We start from the raw sequence: 22,779 nt of genomic DNA, 5'->3' as shown, positions 1-22,779 counted from the left end.
AAAGACACGCAGACACAAAGACACGTAGACACGTAGACACGTAGACACATAGACACATAGACACGTAGACACATAGACACGTAGACACAAAGACACGCAGACACGCAGACACGCAGACACGCAGACACGCAGACACGCAGACACGTAGACAGAAAGACACGTAGACACGCAGACACGTAGACACGTAGACACGTAGATACGTAGACACGTAGACACAAAGACACGTAGACAGAAAGACACGTAGACACGTAGACACGTAGACACGTAGACACGTAGACACAAAGACACGTAGACACGTAGACACGTAGACACGTAGACACGTAGACACAAAGACACGTAGACAGAAAGACACGTAGACACGTAGACAGAAAGACACGCAGACACGTAGACAGAAAGACACGCAGACACAAAGACACGTAGACACGCAGACACGCAGACACGTAGACAGAAAGACACGTAGACACGCAGACACGTAGACACGTAGACACGTAGACACGTAGACACGTAGACACGTAGATACGTAGACACGTAGACACGTAGACACGTAGACACGTAGACACGTAGATACGTAGACACAAAGACACGTAGACACAAAGACACGTAGACACAAAGACACGTAGACAGAAAGACACGTAGACACGTAGACAGAAAGACACGCAGACACGTAGACAGAAAGACACGCAGACACAAAGACACGTAGACACGCAGACACGCAGACACGCAGACACGCAGACACGTAGACACAAAGACACGAAGACACAAAGACACGTAGACAGAAAGACACGCAGACAAAGACACGTAGACAGAAAGACACGCAGACACAAAGACACGTAGACACGCAGACACGTAGACACAAAGACACATAGACACAAAGACACGTAGACAGAAAGACACATAGACACAAAGACACGTAGACAGAAAGACACGTAGACACGCAGACACGTAGACACAAAGACACATAGACACAAAGACACGTAGACAGAAAGACACGCAGACAGAAAGACACGTAGACACAAAGACACAAAGACACGCAGACACAAAGACACGTAGACACGTAGACACGCAGACACGTAGACACAAAGACACATAGACACGTAGACACAAAGACACGTAGACACGTAGACACAAAGACACGCAGACACAAAGACACGTAGACACGTAGACACGCAGACACGTAGACACAAAGACACATAGACACGTAGACACAAAGACACATAGACACGTAGACACAAAGACACATAGACACAAAGACACGTAGACACAAAGACAAGTAAACACGTAGACATGCAGACACAGACACACAGGCACAAAGCAGTGTCTGATGATGATCCACCTCCTCCTTCGTGTCTTCATAATGGCCTCAGATGGGATCGCTGCCATGGCCTGTATTAAATGTCAGGGGAGGAATGCACAATGACAGGGTTCTGTTCTGAGTGTGGATCAGATCGTGTGTGTGTGTGTGTGTGTGTGTGTGTGTGTGTGTGTGTGTGTGTGTGTGTGTGTGTGTGTGTGTGTGTGTGTGTGTGTGTGTGTGTGTGTGTGTGTGTGTGTGTGTGTGTGTGTGTGTGTGTGTGTGTGTGTCAATCCCTGGCCCTGCAGCTGTAGATCAACCACACCGGTGGTATCATACTGTGGAGTTGGCTGGCATTTGGCCTTCTCTCTGATAAGTGATCCACTGTACGGTGGGTCAAAAACGGTACACAACTTGCTGAGACTTGAGAATGTGTTAAATATAACCTTTTGAAAAGAACAATGGATAATATTATTCCATTATAAAGGAACACTACAGTAGAATGTAATGTCATCTTTTCTCAGTCACTACTCACTTCGGGCGCCAGTACTTGACCGTGTAGAAAGTTAACAGTAGAGACGGAGTAGTGACTTAGTTACACTACTGTATAATTATTCAGCAATTATGGTGTTGTAACGGAAACTAATAACACAAAAGCCTTTTTAAAAATGAGGGGGAAAAGCTGGTCAGACTAGCAGCTATAGATGTCCCAGTGTCATGGCCAGGTAGTGTCTTACACTTACGGGACTGTTTATTCTGTGTGTCTGGGATATGACCCGTGGGATATGACCAGTGGGATACGACCAGTGGCATACGACCAGTGGGATAAGACCAGTGACATAAGACCAGTGGGATACGACCAGTGGGATAAGACCAGTGGGATAAGACCAGTGGGATACGACCAGTGGGATACGACCAGTGGCATAAGACCAGTGGCATAAGACCAGTGGGATACGACCAGTGGGATAAGACCAGTGGGATAAGACCAGTGGGATACGATCAGTGGCATACGACCAGTGGGATAAGACCAGTGGGATAAGACCAGTGGGATACGACCAGTGGGATAAGACCAGTGGGATACTACCAGTGGGATAAGACCAGTGGGATAAGACCAGTGGGATACGATCAGTGGGATAAGACCAGTGGGATAAGACCAGTGGGATATGACCAGTGGGATATGACCAGTGGGATACGACCAGTGGCATAAGACCAGTGGGATATGACCAGTGGGATACGACCAGTGGCATAAGACCAGTGGCATAAGACCAGTGGGATACAACCAGTGGGATAAGACCAGTGGGATACGATCAGTGGGATAAGACCAGTGGCATAAGACCAGTGGGATACGACCAGTGGGATACGACCAGTGGGATAAGACCAGTGGCATAAGACCAGTGGGATACGACCAAAGGGATACGACCAGTGGGATAAGACCAGTGGGATACGATCAGTGGGATAAGACCAGTGGGATACGACCAGTGGGATAAGACCAGTGGGATAAGACCAGTGGGATACGACCAGTGGGATAAGACCAGTGGGATACGACCAGTGGGATAAGACCAGTGGTATGCGACCAGTGGGATACGACCAGTGGGATACGACCAGTGGGATAAGACCAGTGGGATACGACCAGTGTGATACGACCAGTGTGATAAGACCAGTGGGATACGACCAGTGGGATAAGACCAGTGGGATACGACCAGTGGGATAAGACCAGTGGTATGCGACCAGTGGGATACGACCAGTGGGATAAGACCAGTGGGATAAGACCAGTGGGATGTGGTCAGTGGGATGCGCCAGTTGGATAAGACCAGTGGGATAAGACCAGTGGCATAAGACCAGTGGGATACGACCAGTGGGATACGACCAGTGGGATAAGACCAGTGGGATACGACCAGTGGGATACGACCAGTGGGATACGACCAGTGGGATAAGACCAGTGGGATAAGACCAGTGGGATAAGACCAGTGGGATAAGACCAGTGGGATACGACCAGTGGGATACGACCAGTGGGATACGACCAGTCGGATTCGGCCACCGGGATAAGACCAGTGGGATAAGACCAGTGGGATACAACCAGCGGGATACAACCAGCGGAATGCGACCAGCGGGATTGGACAAGCGGGATACAACCAGAGGGATACTTTGAACATTTGCTATAGCGTGCCCACAATGCCAGATGGGCTGAGTTTCACATTTTGGGACTATTCTATTGGTTGATCAAGCCAGGGAAACTTACTCAAGCCGAGATAAAGTACTTACAATTATTATTATTTCAAATAGTATTTGAACCCAGGTTTAGATACAACCAGTGTTCAGGTCAGTGAGGGTGTTAAACCCAGGTTTAGATACAACCAGTGGTCAGGTCAGTGAGGGTGTTAAACCCAGGTTTAGATACAACCAGTGTTCAGGTCAGTGAGGGTGTTAAACCCAGGTTTAGATACAACCAGTGTTCAGGTCAGTGAGGGTGTTAAACCCAGGTTTAGATACAACCAGTGTTCAGGTCAGTGAGGGTGTTAAACCCAGGTTTAAATACAACCAGTGTTCAGGTCAGTGAGGGTGTTAAACCCAGGTTTAGATACAACCAGTGGTCAGGTCAGTGAGGGTGTTAAACCCAGGTTTAGATACAACCAGTGGTCAGGTCAGTGAGGGTGTTAAACCCAGGTTTAGATACAACCAGTGTTCAGGTCAGTGAGGATGTTAAACCCAGGTTTAGATACAACCAGTGTTCAGGTCAGTGAGGATGTTAAACCCAGGTTTAAATACAACCAGTGTTCAGGTCAGTGAGGGTGTTAAACCCAGGTTTAGATACAACCAGTGTTCAGGTCAGTGAGGGTGTTAAACCCAGGTTTAAATACAACCAGTGTTCAGGTCAGTGAGGGTGTTAAACCCAGGTTTAAATACAACCAGTGTTCAGGTCAGTGAGGGTGTTAAACCCAGGTTTAAATACAACCAGTGTTCAGGTCAGTGAGGGTGTTAAACCCAGGTTTAAATACAACCAGTGTTCAGGTCAGTGAGGGTGTTAAACCCAGGTTTAAATACAACCAGTGTTCAGGTCAGTGAGGGTGTTAAACCCAGGTTTAGATACAACCAGTGTTCAGGTCAGTGAGGGTGTTAAACCCAGGTTTAAATACAACCAGTGTTCAGGTCAGTGAGGGTGTTAAACCCAGGTTTAAATACAACCAGTGTTCAGGTCAGTGAGGGTGTTAAACCCAGGTTTAAATACAACCAGTGTTCAGGTCAGTGAGGATGTTAAACCCAGGTTTAAATACAACCAGTGTTCAGGTCAGTGAGGGTGTTAAACCCAGGTTTAGATACAACCAGTGTTCAGGTCAGTGAGGGTGTTAAACCCAGGTTTAAATACAACCAGTGTTCAGGTCAGTGAGGGTGTTAAACCCAGGTTTAAATACAACCAGTGTTCAGGTCAGTGAGGGTGTTAAACCCAGGTTTAAATACAACCAGTGTTCAGGTCAGTGAGGGTGTTAAACCCAGGTTTAAATACAACCAGTGTTCAGGTCAGTGAGGGTGTTAAACCCAGGTTTAGATACAACCAGTGTTCAGGTCAGTGAGGGTGTTAAACCCAGGTTTAAATACAACCAGTGTTCAGGTCAGTGAGGGTGTTAAACCCAGGTTTAAATACAACCAGTGTTCAGGTCAGTGAGGGTGTTAAACCCAGGTTTAAATACAACCAGTGTCCAGGTCAGTGAGGGTGTTAAACCCAGGTTTAAATACAACCAGTGTTCAGGTCAGTGAGGGTGTTAAACCCAGGTTTAAATACAACCAGTGTTCAGGTCAGTGAGGGTGTTAAACCCAGGTTTAAATACAACCAGTGTCCAGGTCAGTGAGGGTGTTAAACCCAGGTTTAAATACAACCAGTGTTCAGGTCAGTGAGGGTGCCATAAAGTATTTGATTTGGTCTGGGTTGTTCTACATGTCCACTGCTGTTCCCCTGCTGCTGTGAGCAGCTTCTCCTGATGAGGGGGGTGGGACGGTGGGAGGGCCAATCTACGTCGGGCTCTGACAGGCTGAGTACTCCCTTTGTCCGACGTGTCACAGAGAGAGTCTCAGCAGCACAGGAGGCGTGAGTGGTGGGCAGCTTCGCCATGGTAACGCCAGTGACTATGCCGTCGCCCTGGTGACAGTGTACTTTGGCGGGGGGAGTACATGAGAGGCTGAACAGAAAAGGAAAGTGTGTTTGTCTGTGTGTGTTGAGTGGGTTGTGATTGTTCTTCCGTTGGGGCCTGAAAAAAGTGCACGTTCTCATAAAACGGAAAGTCCATATAGGAACTATAAATCATGTTATAAAGTTTGAATAGTGTAAGACTGACGTTATGCTACCACTTGTCTGCTGACGCTATGCTACCACTTGTCTGCTGGTGCTATGCTACCACTTGTCTGCTGACGCTATGCTACCACTTGTCTGCTGACGCTATGCTACCACTTGTCTGCTGACGCTATGCTACCACTTGTCTGCTGGCGCTATGCTACCACTTGTCTGCTGGCGCTATGCTACCACTTGTCTGCTGGCGCTATGCTACCACTTGTCTGCTGGCGCTATGCTACCACTTGTCTGCTGGCGCTATGCTACCACTTGTCTGCTGACGCTATGCTACCACTTGTCTGCTGGCGCTATGCTACCACTTGTCTGCTGACGCTATGCTACCACTTGTCTGCTGACGCTATGCTACCACTTGTCTGCTGGCGCTATGCTACCACTTGTCTGCTGACGCTATGCTACCACTTGTCTGCTGGCGCTATGCTACCACTTGTCTGCTGATGCTATGCTACCACTTGTCTGCTGACGCTATGCTACCACTTGTCTGCTGACGCTATGCTACCACTTGTCTGCTGACGCTATGCTACCACTTGTCTGCTGACGCTATGCTACCACTTGTCTGCTGGTGCTATGCTACCACTTGTCTGCTGACGCTATGCTACCACTTGTCTGCTGACGCTATGCTACCACTTGTCTGCTGACGCTATGCTACCACTTGTCTGCTGGTGCTATGCTACCACTTGTCTGCTGACGCTATGCTACCACTTGTCTGCTGACGCTATGCTACCACTTGTCTGCTGACGCTATGCTACCACTTGTCTGCTGACGCTATGCTACCACTTGTCTGCTGACGCTATGCTACCACTTGTCTGCTGACGCTATGCTACCACTTGTCTGCTGGCGCTATGCTACCACTTGTCTGCTGGCGCTATGCTACCACTTGTCTGCTGGCGCTATGCTACCACTTGTCTGCTGGCGCTATGCTACCACTTGTCTGCTGGCGCTATGCTACCACTTGTCTGCTGACGCTATGCTACCACTTGTCTGCTGGCGCTATGCTACCACTTGTCTGCTGACGCTATGCTACCACTTGTCTGCTGACGCTATGCTACCACTTGTCTGCTGGCGCTATGCTACCACTTGTCTGCTGACGCTATGCTACCACTTGTCTGCTGGCGCTATGCTACCACTTGTCTGCTGATGCTATGCTACCACTTGTCTGCTGACGCTATGCTACCACTTGTCTGCTGACGCTATGCTACCACTTGTCTGCTGACGCTATGCTACCACTTGTCTGCTGACGCTATGCTACCACTTGTCTGCTGGTGCTATGCTACCACTTGTCTGCTGACGCTATGCTACCACTTGTCTGCTGACGCTATGCTACCACTTGTCTGCTGACGCTATGCTACCACTTGTCTGCTGACGCTATGCTACCACTTGTCTGCTGGTGCTATGCTACCACTTGTCTGCTGGTGCTATGCTACCACTTGTCTGCTGACGCTATGCTACCACTTGTCTGCTGACGCTATGCTACCACTTGTCTGCTGGCGCTATGCTACCACTTGTCTGCTGGCGCTATGCTACCACTTGTCTGCTGGCGCTATGCTACCACTTGTCTGCTGACGCTATGCTACCACTTGTCTGCTGGCGCTATGCTACCACTTGTCTGCTGACGCTATGCTACCACTTGTCTGCTGGCGCTATGCTTGTCATTTGTCACACACACTTAATACACAGGAGACTCCCCAATGACCTGTTGTTGCATGTTCACAATATTCCCTGATAGTTTTCCAAGAAAACTGAACTTTGTCATGTATTTTCTACCTTCCAGACAGGCTGGAAAGGAACATAAACAGTAGGACCACCAAAGTGACACACAGTACTTCTCCAAATGCCACATGCCTCTAAATAAATCATATTTGATAAACGAAATGTGTTCATTCAAAATGTTTTTACTACTTTATGATTGGTAAATAAAACTGAACCTACTCAATAATTTTTTTACTGATTATTAGTCATTTGAGGTAGTGTGAACAGGACAAGCATTTAATATATGTGTAGGACCATGAAGTGTTGTTTGTTCCCAAACACATATATCTCAATTGTTTTCTTAATCTTTTCTAATCTGAATGAAGATTGAGATGTAGGGAGTGGATGGGCCCGGGGGACAGACAGAGGGACAGGGGGTATTAGGGGTCTGGATTGGAGGACGTTGGGTGGGGGTATCATCTTACATCTCCCCCAGGGAAAGCCACATGATCCTGCAGAACGGGTAAGGGAGGAAAAAAGATATTGGGCTACGGTCTGAGCACTCAATAAGAACCACATGTAGCAGAGAGGAAGAGGAGGAGGAGAGAGGGAGAGAGGAGGAGGGTGAGGGGGGCAGTAACTAAAGTCTGTCTCTGTGAGAGGAAAGAGAGTGCTGCTCTGAGCTTTCCTCACATTTTCAACAGGCTACGTGGGGGCCAGCATCTAAGAGACGAGGGAGACCTGGGGGTGTGTGTCTGTGTGGCTAGGTCAGAAAGTGTATGTGCCTTCTCGTCTGAGGGACAAAAGAGGAGTACAGAGATCTGTCCTATAGAAACCTCATCACTGGCCGTTGGGCTCAGGACTGGAAAAGACAGAGAGGTTCTGTCATTCTGTCGGAGGAAGAGGAGCTACACTTGTGATATTTTGATTCCGATAAAGAGGGTCAGAAGAGGAGAAAGGAGACATGTCACATGCTATCCTGAGAAGAAACTCCAGCAAGCAAGGTTTGCAGAACCTCTTGAAGTGAGTAAAAACATGAAACCCGTTTTTGGAGTAGAGATAGTTAAGTATGCTGTTTTTCAGGTATGCTCGAGAAAAAAGGTGCTCAACTCTAGTAAATTGAGTCACAGCACTATGTTTGTAGCCTGCTAGAGTCCATTGCGTACCATAGCACGGCATATTGTACACTATACCGTGGTATGACGCAACTTTTAATTGAGGAACCACTGTATGTTAAACCATGCTAAACCATGTAGCCATATATCCCCAGTTCTGGCTAGCCAGCCACTCTTTAGTGAACATGTTTGTCAGATCGAGCACCAGAGAGATGGATCAGTGTACTGTAGATGTTGGTCAGAGGTAGAGCCCACAGCAGCTTCCACAAATGTTCTCAGAGTAGGAGTGCTGATCTAGGATCAGCACACTTTTGCCTTCTATATCATAATGACTAAGAGGGGGGACCTGATCCTAAATCTGCACTCCTACTCTGAGTCGCTTCATGTATACAGACCCTGGGCTTTCTCCTGTTGCTATGATTACAGGAGGGGTAATTCAATGTCCACTGCCCTGGGTCTTATCACTGTTGACAACACAACCTGGACAGGGACTGGGACTGAAGTTAATCAAATACCACCACTGACTGTTTCCTTGTTGAGATTCAATGGCCACATGGGCAGTCTGTGGTTGTATTTGATTAACGTTTATAGAAAAAATATGGATTTCAGCAAACAAAGAAAGGCAAGCAACTTCAGAGGACAAACATTTTCCTAATAAAACATTTGTGAAGTATTGACCTTGGGCGAATCGATGTCGTCAGAGCTAGATTTCACAAAGACTAGTCTCGTCTCCAGTGAAGTTGGTGAAGTTCATCAGAAACTTCCTTCACCACGGAGTGGAGTTTTGTCAGCTAGGACTGACGCAGTGCTTCTGACACCACAGACAGACCTTTACATCAGATCTCCTTGGTTGTTTGTTTTTCCTCTCGAAGACTCTGGGGGACAGGGAGGGAGAAAGAGAGAGAGAGAGAGGGACAGAGATAGGAATAAGAGAGAGAGAGAGAGAGAGAGAGAGAGAGAGAGAGGGACAGAGATAGGAATAAGAGAGAGAGAGAGAGAGAGAGAGGGAGAGAGAGAGAGAGATAGGAATGAGAGAGAGAGAGAGAGAGAGAGAGAGAGAGAGAGAGAGAGAGAGAGAGAGAGAGATAGGAATAGAGAGAGAGAGAGAGAGAGAGAGAGAGAGAGAGAGAGAGAGAGAGAGAGAGAGAGATAGGAAGAGAGAGAGAGAGAGAGATAGGAAGAGAGAGAGAGATAGGAATGAGAGAGAGAGAGAGAGAGAGGAATAAGAGAGAGAGAGAGAGAGAGAGAGAGAGAGAGAGAGAGAGAGAGAGAGAAGGAATGAGAGAGAGAGAGAGAGAGAGAGAGAGAGAGAGAGAGAGAGAGAGAGAGAGAGAGAGAGAGAGAGAGATAGGAAAAGAGAGAGAGAGAGAGAGAGAGAGAGAAGGAAGAGAGAGAGAGAGAGAGAGAGAGAGAGAGAGAGAGAGAGAGATAGGAATGAGAGAGAGAGAGAGAGACAGAGATAGGAATAAGAGAGAGAGAGAGAGAGAGAGAGAGAGAGAGGGACAGAGATAGGGAATGAGAGAGAGAGAGATAGAAAGAGAAAGAAAGAAAGAAGGAGAGATAATGAGATTGGTGCCCCAGGCTTTCGCTTCTGACTGAAACTGAGGCAAATTGGGGCTGTGAACTGTGTGAAAGGTGACAGGGGTGACATGGGCCACTCCCTTGTGAAAAGGGGCCGCTTACGGGTGGCGGCATGTTAGGTATTTCTCTTTATTTGACATTTCCTATCCCCCAGTGTTACTCTGAGGGAGAGAGCCAGTAGTGAAAGTAAAGTGTAGGTGGTCTGTAAACCGATACCCTCCTTTTAGTGCAGGTCCAGAAATCACTCAACATTCAGATTCAGAGTGTTTAATAGTCACATGGTCAGGGTTGCAGGTGTGATTGCAGGGCACAGTGGAAGTCTTAGGCTTCCCGCTTCAACTCGCAAGACTAGTGAAATAAAATAATGAAAATGGTAATAAACAATAGAAATAGAAATATCACTATAACATGAAGGGGGGGAGCAATTACACAATTAAAATACGAGAGACATGAAATAACATAGATGGAATCTATCGAGTCTAATTTCCAAACAGCGGATCAGTCGATCCAGAGCCTTCCCTGATTGATCAAACACAGAACACTGTTTGGGAAAGGGACCTTAAGACACTTCAACTGTCATGATTAACACAATAATAAGTGAAAGAGAGTAAATGAATGCAGAATTCAGTCTTCACTGAGAATTGTCTATTCAGAGTGTTCCAGTTTTGTCAATGGGAGAAGAAAGACAGGCTTGAGGATTTCCGGTGGAGCAGAGCAGGTGTGGTTTATGAAACACCTGAGAGTTGAGGCTTAGGCACTCAGAGGGTGTGGGAAGTTAGGAGGTGAGTAGAAGGCACTTTATCCAATGTCTTTAGGGAACATAAATACTATACAGCCAGGCCTGGGGGGGGGAGCATCAAAACTGTGTTCCCACGAGACACTTGGGCTAATCCTCAGTGCAGATGTGGAGAGAGATGGATGACATCAGCTTCAGACAGACACTTCTCCATCCCAACCTTAGTGTCAGATAATGCCAAACCTCTCACACGCTTGTCTACATGTTCTGTTGCCCAAGATTTTTTATCAAGTGAGTCCCATCCCATCATTAGAAAGTATATGACAATGCCAAACCCTTGGAAGTATGTATTATTTGTTTACTGTAACAAAAATATGGTTTACAGTTTGTTCATGATCCTTCATCCTCTTGATTAAATGTTATGTTGCCTCAGATTTACTATTAAGTGAGTCAGAAATACTGACTCAAATTTGAGTCTTATTGTTGGTGAAAAGCACCCTTACACTAAGCAGTGAAACTGTCCCAAACTTCAGCTTCTACCAAGAGGAGGTATTCACAGGAAAACCACATTAAAACCTCCAAGAGCGCTGTGTCGATACCAATAAAAGCAAACAGAACACAAATGGAAACAATCTCAGAAAAAGCCGTGGCCTCTAAACACGTTGTATCTGATGTTGACCCATTCATCAGAATGAGTCAAGGAAAGAATGTGAGGTGGATCTGTTTTGAATGAAGTCAGAGAGAGACATATATATAGAGACAGAGAGAGACAGGGAGAAACATGGAGAGAGAAAGAGAGTGAGAGAGATGGAGTGAGAAAGAGAGGGTGAGAGAGTGAGAGTGAGAAAGAGACAGAGCTTTTCTCTTTTCTGTCTTTCTGATCCTCTATCACTCAGAGGTTTGTGATGAGATCATTCACAAGGCATCCAGGGATGCGTCAAGCAGAGCAAGTCTGTCTGTTTTGTGCACCCTTCTGCTAGCCTGCATTAATGCACACACTCATACTACAGACCCACCCCACCTTGGCCTGTTCACCCCTATGCTAGCCTGCGTCTATATTGTCTATATGTAGACTATGTGTAAATGTATATTTTGTCTATTGCAGGCAGCACCATTTCGCAAAGATAAATTCTGGGTATATTAAAATGTCCCTGACGAATAAAGGCAATTCTGATTCTGATCAATACAGGCACATTAATACTACAGATCCACCCACCTCAGCCTGTGACCTCGGTGGATTAGGTGTTCTCTCTGTTTTACGATAGGGGGGGAGAGAGAAGAGACAGGGGAATGTGGTGGGCTTTGCCAGTTGAGTGAAAAGGCAATGAACTCTGTCTATGTCCCAAATGGCACCCTGTTCCCTATATAGTAAACAATGTTTGACCAAGGTTCTCCGTTGCCCTTGCCCTCGTGTGCCTTACCAAAGGTTGTCGGCTTTTGGAGGGCAACAGGGGAAAGCAAACACCCAGGTGTTTCCCTCTCCATAGATCACTCTCTTTAGAGCAGGAATGGAAAGAGGTGATAGACAGACTGGCTTTCTGACAGTTATCTCTCCTGCCTTGGTCAGTTAAGATCCTATAGGATAAGATAGACTCAGTGGTGGATGGATTTTATCTCTATCGGTCTCACCATGGACTTAAAACCATCAAATCCCACACAGTGAGATAAGATGGTGCAAATCGATTCACCAGACCTGCTCATTGAACAGCTGTATCAGGGTATTCCATGCAGTTGAGACCAACGCCGCATTAAGACACTTTATGTTGGTGTTTTGCTTTATTTTGTCAGTTACCTGTGTGTAATGAGCTTTGACTAAACCCCGTAGGTAAACAAACCAAAAGGAGCCTGGTGTTCCCAGACTGTAGTAAATGAGCTGTGCTCCATTTGGGCTCTGCACGGGGGGCCAGTCGAGAGCCATAACATGGCGATTAGTGATTACTGTCTACTCTACTGGCTTACAGGGGGAGCCCAGGCAGGCCTGTGTCCATGGCAGCCAGAGCAGGCTAGTGGGATGAGCTATAGGAGGACAGGGTCATTGTAATGGCTAGAATGGAATAAATGGAACAGTCAAACTTGGTTTCCCTGTTTGATGTGTTTGATACCGTTCCATTTATTCAATTCCAGCCATTACAATGAGCCCGGCCTCCTATATCTCCTCTCACCAGCCTCCTCTGATGGCAATGCAGTCAGATTGCCTGGCAGTCACCTCCATGGTCATAGTTCATCCTCCCCAGGTGGCCGTGTGTAAACGTCTGCCATAAACATGTTGCGTTTCACTGAAAATGACCAGCCATTTTGGAATGACTGGAAAGTGTCATGATGATGTGGCATTCATAGTAGACTTTCATTCGTTTGAGTAGAGACACATAAGGCTACAGCTGACTTGGTTTTAATCTGTAGTTCAAGTTAGTTCATGGCAGTGTGAATTGGCAAAAGCTCCTCTCAGTTAGTGACTTGTTCACTCGATTCTTGGAAAAGTAATCTCCTCAGTATCGTCAACAACATAGTATTGTGTCTGGCTGATGTAATGGCGTCCACATAGCAACTGTTCTAACTTGTTTCATGACAACCATGACATCATCCTGGACATTTTTCACAGCCCCCTCTCTTCAGTTTCTGTCTGTTTGGCTTTTAATAGTGGAAGGACACCATGTTATTATATAATCGTTCAGCGAGTAGCGAAGAGCTAAACAAGTGTTCTGAACCTTTCTAACTTTAAGATAATAATGACTGTGGTTTCCTGTGAAATACTTACTTTCTTACCTAATGCGTCTCTAGTCAAGTATTACGTACAATGGTCAAGCAAAGTGTGTGTGTGTGTGTACATGTAAATGCTACACAACAGAAGGAATATATGGCTCGGTCATAATTTTGGCTCTAATTTTCACAGTGTGGCAGGAAACCCGGTGTGTCACAGTGAGATATTAGGGGTCACCTCTCTTCCTGTACTCCATTGATCTTTGTGATCTCCGGGTGGCCAGTCAATCATCTTTAACAGCCAGGTGTCAAACCTAACAAGGGAGTCAGAGATGGAGAATGAACTACCAGAGGGGTTCACATTTTGTTCCATAATCATTCCAACCCTCAGAGCATTTGAAGGCTTTATTGCTGGGGTAGATCATGTCATTAACTTACAGAGCAAACTTCACTCGGGCTGTCTGCAACCCGCACTTTGCTAACCAAATACAGTACATTATCATGAAACATGGTTATTGCTTGTGATCCCCTGACTGCTGTTTAGACCGTCAAACTTCTCCCAATATCTGAACCTCCAGTCTGAAACCCAGGAGTGGCCTTTTTCTGTTAAGTTTGTTGGTGGCCTATGCTCTAGGAGGAATAAAATCCCTCAGTAAGTAAGATTTGGTATGGTCCCTCAGATCCTCAAGAAGTTTTACAGCTGCACCATCGAGAGCATCTTGACTGGCTGCATCACCGCCTGGTATGGCAACTGCACCGCCCTTGACTACAGAGGGTGGTGGGGATGGCCCAGTACAGAGCCTTCAGAAAGTATTCACACCCTTTGACTTTGTCCACATTTTGTTGTGTTACAGCCTGAATTTCAAATGGATTCAATTGAGACTTTGTGTCACTGGCCTACACACAAAACAGATATTGAATATCCCTTTGAGCATGGCAAAGTGATTCATTACACTTTGGATGGTGTATCAATACACCAAGTCACTACAAAGATACAGGCGCCCTTCCTAACTCAGTTGCCGGAGACGAAGGTACTCAGGGATTTCGTCATGGTGACTTTACAACAGTTACAGAGTTTAATGGCTGTGATAGGAGAAAACTGAGGATGGATCCAACAGTATTGTAGTTACTCCACAATACTAACCTAATTGAAAAGAAGGAAGCTTGTACAGGATATATATTCCAAAACTGTAAAGCCCTAAAGTAAACCTGAAAAAAATGTGCCAAAGAAATTAACTTTATGTCCTGATACAAAGCATTGTTTGTGGCAAATCCAAACTGAATACCCCTCTTCATATTTTCAAACACGGGGTGGCTGCATCATGTCATGGTTCTGCTTGTCATAAGTTTATTTGGGCGGATAAAAATAAAGCACAGGTAAAATCCTAGAGGAAAATCTGGTTCAGTCTGCTTTCCACCAGACACCGGGAGACAAATGAATCTTCCAGGAGGACAACAACCTAAAACACAAGGCCAAATATACACTGGAGTGGAGTTGCTTACCAAGATGACATTGAATGTTCCTGGCTGACCTAGTTATAGTTTTGACTTAAATCAGCTTGAAAATATATGGCAAGACTTAAAAATGGCTGTCTAGCAATGATCAACAACCAATTTGACAGAGCTTGAAGAATTTTTGCAAATATGGTACAATTCAGGTGTGCAAAGCTCTCAGAAACTTTCCCAGAAAAACTCACAGCAAGTAATCACTGCCAATGTGACTGTAATCTATTGCGTACTTATCTAATGAATATATATGAATGTTTATTTTCCATGAATTTTATACAAATGTTAGAAATGCTCTTCCACTTTGACATTACATAGTATTTTGTGTAGATCGTTAACAAAAAATTGCAATAAATTTGAATCCCACTTTGTAAAAAACATTTTTTTTGGGGGGGGGGGGGTTGGGGGGTATGAATACTTCTTGAAGGCACTGTACATATCTACCTCAAATACCTCGTACCCCTGAACATTGATATGGTATTGGTACTCCTTGTATATAGCTTCATTCTTGTGTGGTATATTTCCTCATGTGTTTTTCACTTTCTTATTTAACTCTGCATTGTTGGGAAAGAGCTTGTAAGTAAGCATTTCACTGTATTCAGTGCATGTGATAAATAAAATGTGATTTGATAAGTAAATAAGTCTGTCAGAAAGGTGAAACATCTGGCAGTTCCCACTCCAAGAACTCTGCTAATCACACTCCCCTGTGACACACAACACCGACCCATCTGGTCTGGAGAGGCAGTTGTCTGTTTGTTTTCAGTTTTGTGTGGAGACAACAGTGGCATGCTCAGGCTTGCTCTAGTGTGAATTTACAAAGGGGAAAACAGCCCCAAATAAATCCACTTAACAGTCTAACTGTCGGAATCTGGCTCTTTGGTCCTGCGGCTTTTGAACATTATTTAGAGGAAGTCGAGATTAGATGTCGTTACAATTGTCAGGAAAGGCAACATAAGCCCCAATGTAAACCAGATTCTTTGGCGTGTCTTTCCTCACTGTTATTCCCCCCCACCTCCCACGGTTGCAGATCCAGAAGACAAACGGGGTGAGAAAATGGGTCTCTTTGATTAGGTTTAAACAAGGACAGATTTAGACAGTGAGTGAAAGAGGATGACAAAGAAATAAAGGCCATCGATAATCCAGTCACCAACAGATTAATGACATCATCATCTGAGTCAAGACGTTTGACTGGTGCCAAGAATGAGATAATCCCATAATGCAAATGAAAGGAAAAAGAATGATAGGTATAAGAAGTTAAGTCCGACTGCCACATCCTCTAATACCATACCAAATGGGATGGTGTGCCTGCGTTCTTGTCTCCACAATGGTTGTGTTGTGTCAACATTTTTGAGGAGACAAAGTCAAAAATGATCCTTTGTGTCTCAATTGACATATCAAATGAGTTTATACATCAGTTTTAAAACCCGTCCGTGAAGTCGCCTTTGTGAAACCATGAGAATACTTCCTGGTTCATCCGTCAGTCAGTGGTGTTGGGCACTTGGTTATCAACTCATTTTCCCCTGGCCACCAGTTCTGATTGTGAAGGAAACCAACATTGAAAATAGTGGAACGTATCTGGGTAACCTAGATCCAGCTGTGCTCTGACCCTTTCACCCCCCCCCCCCTTTCCCTTTCACAAAAAACCCTGTGATTAGCGGTGGGGGTGTGGGGTGTGATTTTACGGACCATCCCACCTTCATGGACCTATATATGCAGTGTTGTGAAAGGGAGAGTCACTGAAGCAGAAGGCCTCAGGTGGTAACACAAACGCCCCGGGGCCTGGGACACATTAGGGCCCTATTTGTGACCTGGGACTGCCTTAATTGACCCAGAAGCTGAATGCATGTGAGTGTTGTCATTTGACACCCTGACACACAGATGGAACCTATTGACCAGGCAGTTCTCCTGCATTCACCCTTATAGGCTCATACCATGGCCCTCGCTAGCTACACAGCAGAGACGTACAGCAGACAAGTCTGTAAGTGCTGTAAACTATCTGCTCATTACATTGAAAAATAGATGTCTTGAACTTCCTAAATTTACTCTGAGGCTAGTACCATGACCCCTTTGTTACAAAACAGATAAACAGTTCAGCCGACAAGTCCATAAGTGCTGTGGAATCTGCTCTTCATGAATACAGAAAACTAGATGTCATGCACTTCCAGGAAACATTTAAATGTCTACATTAGTGAGGATGCACTTTGAACCCTTTTTGAATCCCAAGGGGAGTTTGGTTTGGTCTGACGTGGAGAAAGTGGTTTACACTTTTGTGATAAATGTGTTGTTGCAGTAAAATGCAAACATGAGTAGAACCACATGTGTGTGTGTATGTTTACTAGTGAGATAAACACAGTCATGCAGTAGAATTTCCGATGTTCTGTTGGGATGTCATCGCTCATCCGTGACGAGCTGAATGCTAGGAGGTCTGAGGCAGATGTTCTCCTGGCAATCTCCCTTCTCCAGGAATTAACAGGCCATTGTTTAGAAACATCTTCTTGGGAGAGCCCAGGACGATGACTCATGGGATCCAACCATGTCGGGCACAAAAAACTCAAAGACCCATGGGGGTGAAAAGCATTTCTCAGTAAGGTTCTAAAGCTATAGTCTGGGATTTTGAAAGCTGTTCAATGGTCATTACAATTCTTACTATATTTCTTCCTTAGCCTCATCTCTCAAGTGGAGGTGACCCATTTTGTTATTTGACAAATCACAGACTGTAGCTTTAAACAAATATCTTCACCCCGTCTCTCGCCCCACAGAATAACCACCCAGAGGAGCGTGGAGGATGCAGAGGAGGTGGAGCGAGAGCGTCGGCGGAGGGCCCGGGAGTCCTTCCGCAGTATGGGCAGCAGCAGTACCTTGGGCCCTGGAGGCCCCTCACTGGACAATGGGGCCTTGGCGGAGGATGGCCTGTAAGTACCCAAGTACTATACTATGACTCATCAAGCATGATAATGGTGTTATTGAACCTTGTAGATCAGGCATGACTCATCTCCTATCATCCCTGTCCCACAACCAAACATTACTCACAGGGTTGGGCTGAATTCTGAATTCAAAGTGAAGACAGTCAATTCAGGAAACAAACTACAATTACAATTCAATTATCAAAAAAATTGCATTTATATTCAATGTCTTCTCAGTGAACTGAAAAGTAGAAACTATTTATTTCAAAATGATTTCAAAATGATTTACATTTCTGAATGTTAAATTCAAATCACTTCTTAATAAATTGTCTGCCTTCAATTTGAACGGAGCCCAACCTTGTGACCCACTCATTCATGTCACATCTCCCACATCCAAACTACAGTTTGTTTCTATTATGTTTTGTCTTGTGCTGAAGCAGCTGATATAATGATTTATATGAAGGGCTGTTTGTCAGATTTCCTGGCTGTGGAGCCAGGTAGTGTAGTGGTTTAGAGTGTTGGGCCAGTAATTGAATGGTCAGTGGTTCAATTACTGAGCTGACTAGGTGAAGAATCTGTCAATGTACCCCTTGAGCAAGGCTATTAACCCTAAATGCTTATGTAAGTTGCTCTGGATAAGAGTATCTGCTAAATTACTAAAATGTAATAATACCAAGGGAGTTCTACTGGGATAGTTACTTCCCCTTGTTTGCTATACATTCAGTTGTTTATGGGTTTGCTCCACTATCCTGAGGATGTGTGGTTACAAAAAAACACATATTTCCACTAATCTCCACATGCCTCCTTTTCTCTCTCTCTCTCTCTCTCTCTCTCTCTCTCTCTCTCTCTCTCTCTCTCTCTCTCTCTCTCTCTCTCTCTCTCTCTCTCTCTCTCTCTCTCTCTCTCTCACACACACACGCTCATTCTCTCACTCTATTCTCTCTCTCTCTCTCTACCTTACTGGTTGATTCACTCTCTCCATGCAAAGAAGAACACACAGCTGCATTTCTCATTACAGCAGCTCGGAAGAATGTTTACGACAGAGCGTCTTGGGAAACTACTACTATCATGGCCTTTAACTGACACACTTTCTCCAAAGGGGAGAAGAAAGAACAAAAACAGCCCTAGATCATGACAATGCCTCCACGTTTTTAAACCGTAATGAGTGACTTGACATGAGGTAAAGTCACTACACTCAGTGTAGTCTGTAATTTTGGATTGATCATAAAACAGGCATAGTAACATTTTCAAACTGTTTCAAGGACTCCCTGTTTCCTCTTTATCCCTAAGGGGGATAAATTATAAATGATACAGTCGAATAATAGTTCAGAAGACCAAACGTCAAAACAACCGTGAACACTGGTTTGGGGTTTGCTGTTATTTGATCTCTGTGTCGTTGACTGTGTACTGCTCTCTCAACAATGTAATTGCCAGCCGATATTCAGACCAGGTTCCTTCCTCTTTGTTTTCAAAGTCATTACAGTAACATGACATTTCAGAGCCATTACACAAATATTCCTTTCCAACAGGTGCCTGTGGTTTGTTACCAGAGAGCTTTTGGTGTCAGAACTAACCACTTCATAACAACATCTGCATGACTAAACACCTGAAGAATCCAACCACCACAATTACTGCTCATTATTCCTAATTGTCCATTAAATATATGTTAATATATATATATAAACTACCACCTGGAAACATCAATTTACTTTAGTAGCTAACCTACTTAATTATAATTGGAATGCCTGGAGGGAGCATTGCATTCAGCCAGCTCCTGCAAAGATGAAACAGACTTTCATTTCAGGACTGTTTTGATGAACGGAGGGTTAAGAAAAAAAATAAAAATAAATAATAAAAATAAAATAATAATAATAATAATAATAATAATAATAATAATAATATATATATATATATAGAGAGAGAGAGAGGTGCGCTGCGAATCTGTTCTTCGTTAAAGATAGAATTCTTTACTCTACCTGGTAATTGATAGAAGGTTCATCGTTTTGTTCAGCCAGGTGCAGATGTTCGGACTAACCTGTGAAGTTTAAACCTCTTATGGCTGCTATCCCCGTACAGGGATCAACATCAGGGGACATTTCAGAGTGACAACTAAAAATACAACGTTGTAACATTAAACATTCTTGAAAATGCAAGTGTCTTACACCCTCCAAAAGATTAGAATCTTAGACATCAAACTACGTTTTCTGATTTACCATGCTTTTGTTTGAGAGGAGCAATCAACAAGGTGAAGGTAAAATTATGACTTACATTCTGATATCTTGCTCTTATTCCTCTTCCTGAGGGTCCCAGTGATCAAATGAAGTGCCGTTTTCTTTGATAAAATCCATTTTTATAGCCTAAAACAAAACATTTTGTAAACCTTTTGTGTCGTGAATTCCATCTCTATCAACTTTTTACGGAGCATTCAACGTAATTACACACACTAAACAATCGTTTATCTAGTCATAGTTGGTTTCAGCGCAATCATCTGGATGTTTGCAACACAGCCAAACTTGATTGTTTTTTTTGCAGGGAGTATTGACCGAAGTGAACTGATTTGAAGACAACGAGCAATGACTTCATTGCGCACCAATAATATCATCGAAGCTTCATTGATTGACTGTATTTCTGCCCAATGACCACTGATCGTCTTGAAATCTAGCTGGGTAGATAGCCAATGAGCTGAGGTAAACGCCAGTATGTGATGGTTATGGGTTGGACCACCATCCCTTGTTTGTAAACACACGCATAACAAAGTTCATTCTCGCCATTGACCACAGGTAACGCTTATTACGCACAGCAGCGTTTTGGAAAGTGTTTTTTCAACGATTTCATTGAAGACAACATGGCGAATAAATCAGGAAAAGCGAAGTCCAAGTCTAAGTATACAGATTTGCACCAGATTATAGAAGAGATTGATCGGGAAAGTGAGACAGATTTTTTTGTTTGAGGAATATTTGAGTGTTATGATTCAAACATTGAGGAGCTGTTTCTGCAAGGACAGGACGTACTTCTGGACGGGTAAGTGCTAATGCCGTTTTATGAAATATAAATATATATATTTTTTTTTGTAATGTCCCCTCTACTCCTGCCTCCAGTGGTGTTCATATGCCACAGTTCATTACTGCAGGCATGACTGTGCCTCAAGGCCAAAAGGGCACAGCATGGAGGCGTCGTTGTGGTCTGTGTCGCATGAAGTCCCCCATCACCTGCACCACTTGTTCAGTTTGCCTCTGCTTTACATCAGAAAGAGACTGCTATGGGACATGGCACAGGCAGCAAAATATTTTGTAGAGGATTTCCAAACGGTCTACCCCTGTTGTATATAGTTATAGGTCATTTCACCAATTCAGCCACTTGGGTACATTTGGGCAACTTGTGTGGGACACCTGGGTGACTTCATGCTAAATGTCATGTAGCTCACCCATATCTGAAGTTATCAGTCTGAAACTTTGCACACCTACAGTTGCCCTCTTGTGTTATCCATCAAAATGATCTCCATCCTATCTGACTGTGTGGCTATTCTAGTACATGTGAAAGATGATACTACAACAATAAAAAACAGAAAACGTATGCTCTTTCTTTGTCTTTTCTTCTACCAGATCTACTGTGTTATAATTTCCTACATTCAATTAACATTTCCACAAACTTCAGAATGTTTCCATTCAAATGATACCAGGAATATGCATATCCTTGCCTCTGGGGCTGAGCTACAGGCAGTTAGATTAGGGTATGTCTTCAGGTGGAAATTGAGAACAAGGGATGCAGTCATAAACAGTCAAATAGTCTGTGGTAAACAAGTAAATGTCCTGTGATCATGTTGTATGAAAGCACGACACTGTGTTAGTCTAGAGGCAGGTGTTGTAGTGAGGACAGAAAGGATGTGATGAATGGGCACTCGACATGTCTTCTGTTCTGTCTTCTGTTGTCTTCTGTTCTGGACCACAGCCACGTCAATATTGACCAACTTCTGGGAACGGGAGGACAGTGGTCACTGCTGCACTTTCAGTAATGTGGTCATCAAAAAATGTGGGTAGGACAAGAGGATTTTTCAGCTTTTTCCATCAGCAAATTAATTCAAAACGTGGTAATGGCATAGTAATCCTTGCCCTGTAAGGGTAGAAAACCAAAGTGTCCTATGGTAGGGTAAGAAAATGATTTCTGTGAATGTTGACTTGATGCCAGGTGATAAAATGTGTGTTACTCACTGCACACATAAACTAGACTGGTTTGAAATGCTCCAAAAATCTCCAAGTCCTCCAAGACAATAAATACTGAACACAATCCCAGAATTAGGTTGTTTGAAATGGCTTGTTTTCCCAGTGGAGTAGACATAGATTTGGAGGGAGTGTTTGCATTGTTACTTGTCACATACATACTGCATACTTACATATATGTCACCCTTTTGTCAACTTGTCCGCTAATAATATTCCAGTTAGAAACTATAAACACAGGAGAGGAGAGCTGTTAGTGGCCTGTGTTTACTCAGCATAGGGCTTTACCACTCAGTAATGTGACTGAGTCTGTAATACAGTACCTACATATTTCAAGCAGACCGCCATAGTCCCTGTGCCCAAGAACGCCAAAGTAACCTGTCTAAATGACTACCACCCCTTAGCACTCATGTCTGTAGACATGAAGTGCTTTGAAAGGCTGGTCATGGCTCACATCAACACCATCATCCAAGAAATCCTAGACCCACTAGACTTTGCAGGATCCACAGATTTCCCACCTGGACAAAAGGAACACCTACATGAGAATGCTGTTAGTTGACTACAGCTCAGCGTTCAACACCATCGTGCCCTCAAAGCTCATCACTAAGCGAAGGACTATACACCTCCCTCTGCAAATGGATCCTGGACTTCCTGACGGGCTGCCCCCAGGTGACAAGGGTTGGCAACCCCACATCTGCCACGCTGATC

The 22,779-nt window shown here is 44.5% G+C and overlaps 1 protein-coding gene across 2 annotated transcripts in view; it reads left to right on the top strand.

Annotated features, from left to right (window-relative positions):
* Positions 1 to 7,965: 7,965 nt before the first annotated feature.
* The window catches only part of LOC118359288 (non-muscle caldesmon-like), a 42,345-nt gene continuing 27,531 nt past the window's right edge, over positions 7,966 to 22,779 (top strand). Inside the window, exons 1-2 of one of the 2 annotated variants that reach the window (XM_035737754.2) lie at positions 7,966 to 8,342; positions 17,714 to 17,866. In XM_035737754.2, coding sequence (XP_035593647.1) covers positions 8,284 to 8,342; positions 17,714 to 17,866 — 212 coding nt within the window. In that variant the 5' untranslated portion in view covers positions 7,966 to 8,283. The remainder of the gene's footprint in view (positions 8,343 to 17,713; positions 17,867 to 22,779) is intronic. The other variant, XM_035737756.2, reaches the window with a different exon arrangement.

This window comes from Oncorhynchus keta, chromosome 26 (genome assembly GCF_023373465.1).
Source record: "Oncorhynchus keta strain PuntledgeMale-10-30-2019 chromosome 26, Oket_V2, whole genome shotgun sequence".
NCBI lineage: Eukaryota > Metazoa > Chordata > Actinopteri > Salmoniformes > Salmonidae > Oncorhynchus > Oncorhynchus keta.
The sequence above is the reverse complement of the archived record's forward strand: the minus strand, read 5'-3'. Positions and strand labels throughout refer to the sequence as shown.